The sequence below is a fragment of the Panthera leo genome, chromosome F2 (genome assembly GCF_018350215.1).
Source record: "Panthera leo isolate Ple1 chromosome F2, P.leo_Ple1_pat1.1, whole genome shotgun sequence".
NCBI lineage: Eukaryota > Metazoa > Chordata > Mammalia > Carnivora > Felidae > Panthera > Panthera leo.
Window position 1 is genome coordinate 79,719,880 of NC_056695.1, and position 13,617 is coordinate 79,733,496.

Consider the following 13,617-nt stretch of genomic DNA (forward strand, 5'->3'; position numbering starts at 1 on the left):
CTTGTTTAAGCTCTCTGCAACAATGCAGGGCGTGATTTTCATAAAGAGAAGCCTCAACAATTTAAGACTGGAGAGGAAAAACTAAAGAGGCAGGACTGGCTCTAGAGGGACTGGGGGGCGGGTGGAGCCACAACCACACAGGCCCAGGCTGAGGTGATGGGGTGGGGGAGGGGGCTGGCTAATGCTCTGCTGTCACCAGGTCAAAGCCTTCATAATTTCTCAACAAGGGGCCCCACAAATCATGCAGCTGGTCCTGAGAAGGAGTCTCACGCTTCCAGGCCTCCCAAATAACCTCTAGAAATTCCTCTAAACAAAATGGGTGACAGTTTCCTAAAAACATTCTTTCATGGAGAAAGCTCATGGCCAACTCCAATGAGACCGAAAAGAATAGCCAAAGACTCCAATGGCCCAAGGGAGTACAGCTTCCACTGCGACTGCCTGAAGACGAAGCCCGCCCACCATCAAGAGCCAGGAAGACACAGCCCGGAACTGGACCCCAGTCTTCCACCTCCAAAGAGGTCAAAGGAGGCGTTTCCGTGGGGAAGACAGGCCCTGCCCACGGGAGCCCCGGGCCCTCCCCGGTCTCCCCCCATGAACCCTGAGCCCCCCTGCTTCCTCCAGTCCTCCCAAGCCTGTCCTTCAGAGCAGGGGTGCCTGGGGGGGGGGGGGGGGGGGGGGAGGAGGGGCAGGAGAAACTGTCTCCAAATCAACAGACTCCAACTAGAATGTCAAAGACAAGCTTTCACCACAAATGCCTGTTTGGGGGTGGTCTATCCCCAGTAACATCCAGGAGACACTAGCAGCTGGTCACTCATTCAAGTTAAGGAACATTTACCGGTCTTTGCTGACTCCGTATCAGGTGCCAGCCCCCACTGGACAACGGGAGGGAGCTGGCGGCACAGACCCCACCACAGCCCCGGGCTGCCACAGATTCAATCACCAACGCGAGGGGAGCCACGTCACCCGGCACCGCCGCCGCCACCAGGGAGGCCACCAGGGGCAGAACGGCCCCTGTCACCCCCACGCAAGGGCCACGGTGGCAGACCCGACGGCATCCGGCCGGCAGGGAGTGGGGGGAATGTGGTTTTCAGGCTTTCGGCGCAAGCAGCCCGGCGAGGAGGGCGGGCAGCAGCATGCGGCTCCTGGGGAACATGCCCGTGGCCTGGTTCTCATTCCCCTGATGGTGGCGCAAACGGAAAACAGTCCAACACTGTCAGAGAAGGCTCAAGACCTCATCATCTTAAATATATTTATTAAAGCTACGCAGTCGAGAAAGGCCAGGGTTCCAAAGCCACAGAGGAGGCTGGTTTTTTCCACTTCAGCCCATCTCTGTTTAGTTAATGGCGCTAATTAAAACTAGCCATTATGTTATTTATTGGTCCACCTACTGGTACTTTCTACTGCTTGAAATTGCTACTTAACACTTCCCTCCAGCTTGTACCTACACCTCACGACTGCAGGGGCCACGACTACCTCGGCACCGTTAGAACCGCAGGGCCCCAGCTGCCACAGGCCTGGCAAGCAGGAAACCTGAGGGGAGTTTATCGATGGGTGAACGACTGAACCGATGGGGACACACACGCGCACACGCGCACGTACACAGAGAGACTGTAGTGTGCTACGCACTTGGGATCCTGTTTTCAGAAACGTATCAGAGGGGCACCTGGGCAGCTCAGTCCACTGAGTGTCCAACTTGAGCTCAGGTCCTGATCTCACGGTTTGTGGGTTCAAGCTCCGCATTGAGCTCTCTGCTGACAGCGTGGAGAGATAAACTTAAAAAAAAAAAAGAAAAGAAACTGGGGCACCTGGGTGGCTCGGTCAGCTGAGCATCCAAGTCCTGATTTCGGCTCAGGTCATGATCTTACAGTTCAGGAGTCTGAGCCCCATGTCAGGCTCTGTGCTGACAGTGGAGAGCCTGCTTGGGATTTTCTTTCTCTCTCTCTCTCACTCTCTGTTTTTCAAGGACATGATCCCATATTTCTTCCTTTATTTGCTTCTTGTTTTAAATAACGAACCACCAGAGCCCCCCAAACCATACCTTGCTCCCCAAGAGACAACATCACCACCAAGGGAGCCTCTAGGACGCCTTCCGAAGTGTGAGGTTTCCCTGCCCCCAGCTGGTCCAACGCCTACTGCTTGTCCACGCTCAGCAGGAGAGTCAGCAGGTACCTCGGGTGACAGGCCTACCGTTTCAGACAACCCGACCTCCACCTCATCTTGTCATTCAGCCTCTCGTGTGTTTACGCCCTGCCTGCCCACACTGAGCGGGACACCAGGCAGAGGGCAGGGGCTGGTGTCGTCACTCGCTCGAGCCCCTGCCACATGTGCTCTGTGCTCGGCAGAAAACCGGGGGGCACCGGCCTGCTCTAAAAAGATGTGGACTCAGGTTTTCGCTCTGCCGCCTGGGAGGTCATCACTCTTTGTTTCTGCAACTATAGAAGAAAACTAACACTTACTTCTTCCAGAAACACTAGGAAAACTGCATGTGCTGAAGCGTGACACCCTCAGATGAAGGTGGAACAAAGAAATGCCGGCCGTTACAAGAAAGCACGGGGTCTGTCGAGTACCCCCGGCCCAGGTACGCCCTCTGACTTAGGAACAACTTCCTCTCTGATGAAACACTTCGGTTTCAAGGTGTTCAGATAACTAACTGGGAATAAGGTTTACTCTGAGATCCATACAGATGCTAAGAAATTCTAGTGCCGGTATTCATGTTAAGAACTCTTCACTGAGACCGTGTGGCATGCATAATGCTGGCACTCTGGCCTTGAGCCGCATGGTGCAAGCCAACAGGCACGAAATGCGCCAGGAGCCAAGGCCTGAGCTGAGTTCTTCAACAAGTCATGCAAACTTTCTGGCTCTCAGTTTCCGCATCTGTAAATGGGGTTCATAATATCTACCCCATTCCTTCCAGCATCCGTGCAGCACCCTTCCAGGGCTGGTGGGAGGACAGCGGGTGAACAGACGGCAGGGAAACAGAAACAGATGAGCGCATACCTGAGGACTATGAAGAGAACCCAGCCTCACGGAGGGCTGGGAGGGCGGCTCCAGGGGTGCAGGGATCAGAGAAGACCGCTCTCTCTGAGGATGGCACGGGGGATGAGCCCCGGGCAGAGGGCGTAGCCGGCACAAAGCCCCGAGACCGCAGCTAGACTGTAACATTCCAAGGACAGCAAGGAGCTGTGCGGCTGGGTGTGAGGACAGGGGCAGTAAGAGGGGCAGCAGCAGAACACAGAGGCAGGCCACGGACGGTCCATGCTGCAGGGCAGGGGTGGGGGTAAGTGCAGCAGGACCCCTGTACCCTGGGAGGAAGCTCCTCATGGAGTCAGGCTGCCTTTTTGCTACCTTTAGGGTACAGATTAAGAGGAGGAGTAAAACAGGAGAAGAAAGCAGAGAGCAAAAGCTTCTCAGGTCTCGTGTTGAAACTCCTCAGAGGGAATCAGCAATGACCCACCAGGGCCACGACCGTCAACCCTTCAGCTACGACACTGTGACACACAGGCTCCCGTGTGGCAGTGCTGGGCACCATTATGTCAAGATTAAGGGGCCCAAGGAAGGGGGAGCTGGCGGAGAACAAGACCCGCTGCTGGGCCAGGCTTTGGAAGGACAGAGAGGGGGCACCCAAGCCCCGGGTCTGCTGCGAGGAAGGAGATGAGCAGACAGGGCTGAGACCCAGTGGGGAGCTTGGCGCACAGAAAAGCACGTTGGAGAGTCTCAAGAATGACCGCTGACCCTTATCTATCCCTGAAACACAGCTCACCGGTCCTTGCTGGGCCACCAGACGTCTTGGCATGGGCATCCGCAGCTCCAGCACAAACAAGGGCTCAACAGAGAAAAGAGCGTGCTGCCCCTACCCCAGTCCAGCCCAAACCTAGGTCAGCCTCTGATGGCTGATGATTCCCAAGTCACTCTGGGCTCCAAAGATCACTCTCTGGTCGTCTGCCTCAGTCTAGATAACGCAAGTCTGCCCATTTCTAAAACTTCCCCAAAACTCACCTTTGATGGAATCAATTTTAAAAACTCAGATCTAGGGACGCCTGGGTGGCTCAGTTCAGCATCCAGCTCTAGATTTCAGCTCAGGTCATGATCTCACAGTGCGTGGGATCAAGCCCCACATCAGGCTCCACGCTGGCAGGCAGAGCGTGCTCGGGATTCTCTCTCCCTCTCTCTGCTCCTCCCCCATGTGCTCTCTTCCTCTCTCAAAATAAATAAGCATTTTTTAAAAATAAAAGTAAAAGACAAAACACCAGATCTAGGGGCAAAGGTCTGACGCTGGCAGCAAATGGGACGAACTGACAGGAAGCATACACACACATGCGCGAAGGAAGCGGACTGTAGAAAAGCCGACGGAAGCCGGGCGGCAGGGCACAGCCAGGAAGCCAGGATAAACGGGCCTACCTATTTTCTTGTTCCGCTCTTCTCCACGGTTGTGTGCGATAATTGGTGAGTAGATGAAGGGGCTCTTGGTCGACACGTTCTGACCCAGCAAGCTTTTCATTTTCTGTGGCCGGAGGCTGGCGGGAAGGTTCAACAGCTTCACACGCCTGTTGTTTCAAATGGAACAAAAACACTTCAGCCGCCCTGTTAGTGTGGCCTCAGCATAAATACTGCCAAACCTCACGTCACAGAGAAACAACAAACCAAACAGCAGAAGGAGAAACACGCTGCACCTGACCTCAGGGGACCGTGCTCCCCAGGGCGGACGGCAGTCACGCCCTCGGCCAGCTCCCGGGGCCAGGAGGACCCGGCCGAAATCTGAACTGCACCGCTTGCCAGCTCCACGCCTGGGGACAAGTGCCTTGCCCTTTCTGCACCGGGCCCCTCGTCCACAGGACGCGCACGGGGCCCTCCCCCACAGACTACTGGGAGGCTTCGAGTCAAGGCTCCGGTACCTGCTGCGCGGCACAGGCTGGCTCCCTGCCACCTGCCTCCCCGCTGGTGGGCGCACCCTCCACACGGAGGAGCCCCTGACCGTGAGAGCCAACGGTGCCAGGTACAAAGGCTGATAGTGCCGTCTGCTCTCCTGAGGAGGGGGGCTGACTCCCCAGCAGCACAGCCTGCGTCTTAAGCTGCTGTCCCCACTGTAGGCGTTCGCTCACAGCCACGCACGCTCAGGTCGGTCAGCTACCGTTTATTTGGAATGGGCCGAACTCCGCAGCCTGAGCACATCCAGACCCCTGCTCCCCACTTCGTACATACCACCTCAGTCAAGCATCCCAACCACCCTCCCAGCTTGGGTTCTATCACTATGCCCTCCGCGTCATCCATCAGGTAACTGACACGAGAGACTGCAAATTACCCCAATCACACGGCCTAAAGCTGTGACACCACGGGAGGTGCTATGCTTCTTTTTTAATATGAAATTTATTGTCAGATTGGTTTCCATACAACACCCAGGGCTCATCCCAACAGGTGCCCTCCTCAATGCCCCTCCCCCACCCTCCCCTCCCTCCCACCGCCCATCAACCCTCAGTTTGTTCTCAGTTTTTAAGAGTCTCTCATGGTTTGCCTCCTTCCCTCTCTGTAACTTTTTTTTCCCCTTCCCCTCCCCCATGGTCTTCTGTTAAGTTTCTCAGGATCCACATAAGAGTGAAAACATATGGTATCTGTCTTTCTCTGTATGACTTATTTCACTTAGCATCACACTCTCCAGTTCCATCCACATTGCTGCAAAAGACCATATTTCATTCTTTCTCATTGCCAAGTAGTATTCCATTGTGTATATAAACCACAATTTCTTTATCCATTCATCAGTTGATGGACATTTAGGCTCTTTCCATAATTTGGCTATTGTCAGAAGTGCTGCTGTAAACATTGGGGTACAAGTGCCCCTATGCATCAGCACTCCTGTATCCCTTGGGTAGATTCCTAGCAATGCTATTGCTGGGTCATAGGGTAGATGTAGTTTTAATTTTTTGAGGAACCTCCACGCTGTTTTCCAGAGCGGCTGCACCAGTTTGCATTCCCACCAACAGTGCAAGAGGGTTCCCATTTCTCCACATCCTCTCCAGCATCTAGAGTCTCCTGATTTGTTCATTTTAGCCACTCTGACCGGCGTGAGGTGGTATCTGAGTGTGCTTTTGATTTGTATTTCCCTGATGAGGAGCGACGTTGAGCATCTCTTCGTGTGCCTGTTGGCCATCTGGATGTCTTCTTTAGAGAAGTGTCTATTCATGTTTTCTGCCCATTTCTTCACTGGATGATTTGTTTTTCGGGTGTGGAGTTTGGTGAGTTCTTTATAGATTTTTGGATACTAGCCCTTTGTCCGATATGTCGTTTGTAAATATGTTTTTTCCATTCTGTTGGCTGCCTTTTAGTTTTGTTGATCGTTTCCTTTGCAGTGCAGAAGCTTTTTATCTTCATGAGGTGTCAATGGTTCATTTTTGCTTTTAATTCCCTTGCCTTTGGAGATGTGTCAAGTAAGAAATTGCTGCAGCTGAGGTCAGAGAAGTTTTTCCTGCTTTCTCCTCTAGGGTTTTGGTGGTTTCCTGCCTCACATTCAAGTCCTTCATCCATTTTGAGTTTATTTTTGTGAAGAGTGTAAGAAAGTGGTCTAGTTTTATTCTTCTGCATGTTGCTGTCCAGTTCTCCCAGGACCATTTGTGAAAGAGACTGTCTTTTTTCCATTGGATGTTCTTTCCTGCTTTGTCAAAGATTAGTTGGCCATACTTTTGTGGGTCCAATTCTGGAGTCTCTATTCCATTGGTCTATGTGTCTGTTTTTGTGCCAATACCATGCTGTCTTGATGATTACAGCTTTGTCGTAGAGGCTAAAGTCTGGGATTGTGATGCCTCCTGCTTTGGTGTTCTTCTTCAAAATTATTTTGGCTATTTGGGGTCTTTTGTGGTTCCATACAAACTTTAGGATTGCTTGTTCTAGCTTCGAGAAGAATGCTGGTACAATTTTGATTGGGATTGCATTGAATGTGTAGATTGCTTTGGGTAGTATTGACATTTTAACAATATTTATTCTTCCAACCCATGAGCACGGAATGTTTTTCCATTTCTTTATATCTTCTTCAATTTCCTTCATAAGCTTTCTATAGTTTTCAGCATACAGATCTTTTACATCTTTGGTTAGGTTTATTCCTAGGTATTTTATGATTCTTGGTGCAATTGTGTATGCGATCAGTTTCTTCATTTGTCTTTCTGTTGCTTATTAGTGTATAAGAATGCAACTGATTTCTGAACTAAGCCTGCCCCTCCCGCCCCTGTGCACCTCGCGGATCCACCCCAGCTAATACGCCCTTGGCCAGATCCCATCAAAGCAGCACCACAAGCCTGGCAGTGTGCATGTAGCCCAGACAGGGGCCACACCACTCCACAGTGAGTCCTGCCCCTGGAAGAGGGGAAGATAAGGTACACACCAGTCTGACTGTGGCCCCAGCAGTGGGCTGGGGGCAGACATCAGGTCTGACTGCAGCCCCGCCCACCAACACAAGTTACTCCGGAGAGCACAAGGGAAGTGCCCTGCAGTTTGGAGCCACCGCAGGGACTACCCAAAAAGGCACTATGCTCTTAAACCACAGCACCTGTGACCCTCCATGACCAGCTAGGCAAGTGGGGTTAGAATCTGGAATGTTCCAAGGCCAGGCACTGACAGGACAGGGTGGAGGTGGGACGCTGGGTGGCCTGGCAGCGACCCTCCCAGCACACCTGCCCTCTGCACGTGCAGCGCCTCCTGGCAGGAAGGACAGGCCAGCAGGTTGTGAGGGAGCCGTGGGCGTCCCCCTGGGACTCTGCCCAGGTCGTGAGGGAGCCACGGGCATCCCCCTGGAACTCAGCCCTTTGTTTGTTTCTCATTTCCTTTCAGCACCTTTAGGACGTTGTTTTTCACATATTTTTTATCCCATCTGTTGATGGGCGTTTGGGTTGTCTCCGTGCCTGGGCCATTGTGAGTAATGCTGCAACGAACACGGGGGCGCACGCGTCTCCTCGAGATGCTGTTTTCACCCCCTTTGGATCCATACGCAGAAGCAAGATTGCTGCATCATATGGCAGATCTATTTTTAACGTTTCTGAGGAACCTCCACGGTGGGTGGACTGATTTACATTCCCACCAACGGCACACAAGGTTCCCTCTTGTCCACATCCTCTTCTTGACGACAGCCACAGTAACAGGTGCACGGTGATAGCTCGTTGTGGTTTCGATTCGCATCTCCCTGATGACGAGTGACGCCGAGCACCTCTGTGGTGCAGACACACAACGGGATGTCACTCAGCCACGAGACGACGCACGCTGAAGCAGCGCGCCAGCCTCCAGCTCTCTCCCCTCCACCACGCGGCGATCCGGGAGGCCAGACACTGGCACGGTGGGGCACAGGCGTGGACGCAGGCTCCGGGTCACCGAGTAGCCTCAGAGGTCACCTGCCCTGGAAAACTGCCCGACTTGCATCAAACTTCGTGTGAGACATAAACCCTTATTGTAAGGGCTAATCTCTCCGAGATTCAGGGTTAGTATTTCTGCCACAGCGCAGGCCAACCCACACTGACTAATAAAGACCCCGTATAGAATCGGCACGATCAGTGCCTTTCTCAGCTGGAAGGAATCTCAGATACCTAGTGCAATCCTGTCCTATGCACAAGTATCCCTACGGCGCGTAGTGGTCGCTCACAACTCCCCCCGGCCCCGCCGTGGACTGTCACAGCCACACGCATGACTGTCACCCATTTTCCACAACGATCCAAGGGAGGAGACAGAGCTTACAAACCAAAGTGCTCCAAGCCAAGGATTCTATCTTGCACACTTGCTCTGACCCCACCCCCCCCACCCCCACATGCACCCAGTATGCTTTATTCATACTGGACCAGAACCACTCACAATTTCTTACCTGTTTCAGTTCGGCTGTGAGCTCTCCAAGGACAGGGCACCTGGGCATCCAGTGCCCGGTAGCTCAAGAAACACTGAATGAATCACCTCCCAAAGCTGAATTTCTAACTCAGCTTCCAAATCTTTCAAAACTATAAACTCAAGCCAAAGCAGTTGATTACCAATAGTGGCAAACCCTAGCTGTCTGCAAGCATTCAAGAAGTTACGTGCCACACTACACTGGGACTAAGGTGACCAAACCTCAAGACTAGCCAGGATGCTATGCCTGGTATGGATCTCACGTCCAGCCAAAAGCGTTCACCTGCAGGTAATTCTCAGGCTGCCCCCTGAGAAGCACACCGAGGTGTGCGCAGACCCTGACCAGAGTCTGAAGGAACCACCAGCTATTCAACCATCATGGATTACTTCATCCCCCTGCACCTCGGCCTTTCCACCTGCAGAATAGGAAAACAACCGCTACCTGATAATGCTATGGGGAAAGAGGACACCTCCTTTCCTCGTTCCACGCCTCCGTGGGAAGGGATGTCCTCAGAGTAATGGTCCTGTCCTCGCTCTGCCCCTGCCTCACTCCCCCTAAGGCAGGTGGCCAATTCGGAAGGAGAACCAGCTTGTGCAATGCTCAGCACCTTCTCTTGGGGCCTGCCTGCAGAGGGCACACACTGCAAAGAGGCGTAGTCACCGAGCTTTGTTAGACACTGGGGTGGCATCATCTGGCCAGACCTGGGCCATGCCGCTCACTGGATCTTCCGTCTGCCTGAGACAAGTCTTTGTTTCTACTGATCCGAGCTCAGGCAAAGACGGAGAAGTATCTGAAGTGATATATTCAAGCTGTAGCAGGCCACTTTGAGGACTAAGCAAGCTCCTACATCTAGAGCACGCCTGTAATAGTGCCTAACACAGAGTGGGTTGCAAAAGCCTTTCTCTTCCCCCCCTTAAAACAACACTTGTTTACCAACAGACACCAAAGCCCCTGGTGCAAAGACTCCAACACTGGACTGGAATAAAGAAATTAAGTTCTGGTTCCAAGCCTGCTGGGACCAGACTGGTTCCAAGACTGCTGAGCCTTGGACCAAGCATAGCGTCGTTGAGCCTTAGAGTTTATTTACGTGTAAAACGATTCTGTTTTCTTACAACACAAAGAGCTCTCCACCCCATGCCACAGTCACCACCTAAAAAACGAGTGTCATCTGTGATTCTACAGGATTCCTCTATACAAGCACAGAAATTCCAGATCTCATAAAAGGTTTCTATAATAGGCAGAAGAGGGGCGCCTGGGTGGCTCAGCTGAGCATCTGACTCTTGATTTCAGCTCAGGTCATGATCCCAGGGTCATGGGATTGAGCCCTGCCTCGGGCTTTGCGCTGAGGGTGGAGCCTGCTTGGGATTCTCCCTCTCTCTTCCTCTCTCTCTCTCTCTCTCTCTCTCTCTCTCTCTCTCTCCCTCTCTCTCCCTCTCTCTCTCTCTCCCTCTCTCTCCCTCTCTCTCTCCCTCTCTCTCCCTCTCTCTCTCTCTCTCTTCCTCTCTCTCTCTCCCTCTCTCTCTCTCTCTCCCTCTCTCTCCCTCTCTCTCTCTCCCTCTCTCTCTCTCTCTCCCTCTCTCTCTCTCCCTCTCTCTCTCTCTCCCTCTCCCTCTCTCTCCCTCTTCCTCTCTCTCTCTCTCTCTCTCTCTCCCTCTCTCTCTCTCTCTCTCCCTCTGCCCCTCCCACCTGCTCACTCTCTTGAAAAAAAAACACAGAAGTAAAAAAGAAACTAAAATTAAATATGCAAAGGAATTGAAAGAGAAGGAATTCTATGGTCAGCCAGAAAAGTAGCCCAACAAGCAGTCACAGCATTCATTCATAACTCAAAACTTGGCATCAAATGTCTTTTTATAAAATGGATCCTATGGAAGAACAATTATTGAGCCCTTGACCTAAAGGAAACAGTTCATTTAGCAGGAATCACTGCAAAACTAATAACATTACATATAGTCTGTGAAGCCGCCAACAGGAAAGCAGATTTCCAGGGATAAAGTGTCCAAAACAGGGCTCATATTTAGAGATTCCACTTGGAAAATGCCGACCTGTCAAAGACTGACCGTGGCTGATGGGGACCATGCAGGGCAGTGCAGAGCAACCCCTGGGATCGCGACACGAGCCGCACCAACGACAGGAAGAGGGGAAAGCTGCCGACCTTCTCTTGCTTGGTTTTGACGCCATCTACCTTCTTCACAGCAGAAACCTATCTACGAACCTGCCGGGGACCTCTGCACGGAGGGGCAGGGACTAGAGCAGCCACACGTGCCCCACACTTGGCCAAACACGACCAACATGGCTGGAAAGGGCTCACGTGCCGCCACGGCAGCGACACGTGAGCACCACAGGTCTCACGATCCCCACAAAGCGCTTGTGAGATGCGTCAGGGAGGTTATGCGTGTGGCGATCACACAGAGAAAAGATGCTGGGCAGAGGCTGAACCCGATGAGGTCCCGGGAGCCGAGCCCGGACTGGGATCTGGGAGGCTGGCTGCCCAGCTTCATCAACCAGGAAAACGGCCCCAACTATCATGGCCTCTAGGCCCCTTTGTGAATAAATACCTGTAACCCTTCCTCAAATAATACAATTAAGTTTTAGGGGCACCTGGCTGGCTCAGTCGGTAGAACATGCAACTCCTGATTTCAGGATTGAGAGTTTGAACCCCATGTTGGGTGTAGAGATGACTTAAAAATAAATTTTTTTTTTTTAATGTTTATTTATTTTTGAGACAGAGAGAGACAGAGCATGAAAGGGGGAGGGGCAGAGAGAGAGGGAGACACAGAATTGGAAGCAGGCTCCAGGCTCTGAGCTGTCAGCACAGAGCCCGACGCGGGGCTCGAACTCACAGACCGCGAGATCGTGACCTGAGCTGAAGTCGGACGCTTAACCGACTGAGCCACCCAGGCGCCCCAAAAATAAATTTTTTAACAACAACAACAAAAAAAAAGTTTAAGTTTTAAAAGTACCAAAGCCACTCAAAGCCACTCAAAGCCCATTCTGACTGGAGGGTTTGATCCTTATCAATCAGAATACCCACACGAACTCTAGAGCTCTTTCCCAGACTAAAGAAGTTCAATATTAGTTTCTCAGAAAACAACCAACAGATCCTCCCCCAATACCGCCCCCAGATGAACCCTCACTATTTACTGTAAATGGCGGCTAAGCTTTACTACCACTTCTTCCTTAATAATTCACAACTTCAGTACGTGAACACTCTACAGGACTGTTACTGGCCTTTGTGTACATTATCATTTTATGGAGATTTCTAGAAGGAACAAAACAAGAGGGCTTCTAGTTTTCATGGGACTTCCTCTGCTCTCACTCTGGGCAGTGGGAACCAGATGTGGGTTTGGCAGCCTCCTGCTTGACCATTCGGTGTGGGTGTGGCTCTTGCCTGACCACGACTGAAGCCCCAGCATTCACCACTGGGCTGAGCAGCTCAAGCACTCAACAAATATTCGATCAACTGAAATTTAGAATAGAATTACAGCAGAGGGGCGCCTGAGTGGCTCAGTTGGTTAAGCGGCTGACTTCGGCTCAGGTCATGATCTCACGGCTCGGGGGTTCGAGCCCCGCGTCGGGCTCTGTGCTGACAGCTCGGAGCCTGGAGCCTGCTTCGGATTCTGTCTCCCTCTCTCTCTGCCCCTCCCCTGCTCACACTCTGTTTCTCTCTGTCTCAAAAATAAGTAAACATTAAAAATTTTTTAATTGGGGCGCCTGGGTGGCTCAGTCAGTTAAGCGGCCGACTTCGGCTCAGGTCATGATTTCGCGGTCCGTGAGTTCGAGCCGTGCATCGGGCTCTGTGCCGACAGCTCAGAGTCTGGAGCCTGCTTCCGATTCTGTGTCTTCCTCTCTCTGACCCTCCCCTGTTCATGCTCTGTCTCTCTCTGTCTCAAAAATAAATAAATGTTAAAAAAAAAAAATTAGAAAAATAGAAATAAAAATTTTTTTAATTGAAAAAAGAATAAAATTACAGCAGGGATATCTTTTGGCCCCTTTTGTTGGGCTAACTTGCATCACATGACTACTTTAACCGCTTCTGGGTGAGCCCATGCCACACACAGCAGGTAAGTATTTCCTGTAAGCTGATGAGATGGTTTCACTGTCAAGGACGAGGCAAGTTCTCAACAGACGTAAGGGCTCCAGTCTTCTCTTCTACAGCTGAAGCCAAGCCCACGAGGCATCTCCGGCAAGACAGCAGCCTGTGCCTCACAATCCTACCCAGCGGGTCTGGTCACTCACGGCTGTGGGCCTTTTTCAACCAGCTCCTCTGGAACACTTCCCGGAAGCTTAGTCTTCAACTGCACCTAATGCTGAGCTCCTCCTGGGGCTACAGGGCTGACTCTTGATGCTGGCTTCAATCTGGCTCTAAGTATGCGGACAAAGTCCTTGTTTCCAGGCACGAGTGCCCGAAACGTCGTCCCAGTCCGCATGAGCTGCATCGGCCCTCTCCAAGAGAAATGAGGAACGCGGGTTTTGTAGGAGGGTGGCAATCCCACACGCAGCGTGGACCCCCGGCCATCCCACCCAGGCTCTCTCAGCTCCCACCGTGCTCCGCAGTCTGGCTGAACACCAATCACGTGGTCTGCCACCTGTAATCAGCATCTGTGCTTGCTTTCTCACACGATGGTACAGGTCTCAGTCTCCACCGCTTAACTCTCGTCAAAATCTTGCTCCTGAGAAATCACACTCATGCCTGATGTATACGCAGCCCCCACAATGCAAGACACTCCCCACTGTATGGCGGGGACAATCCAGACCATTAGAGTGCCGGT

General features: G+C 52.1%; 1 protein-coding gene across 4 annotated transcripts in view; it reads right to left on the reverse strand.

Moving 5' to 3' along the window:
- The window catches only part of TRAPPC9 (trafficking protein particle complex subunit 9), a 570,461-nt gene that overhangs the window by 440,440 nt on the left and 116,404 nt on the right, over positions 1-13,617 (reverse strand). For all 4 annotated transcript variants that reach the window (XM_042923740.1, XM_042923741.1, XM_042923739.1 and 1 more), the window contains one exon: positions 4,399-4,544. In XM_042923740.1, coding sequence (XP_042779674.1) covers positions 4,399-4,544 — 146 coding nt within the window. The remainder of the gene's footprint in view (positions 1-4,398; positions 4,545-13,617) is intronic.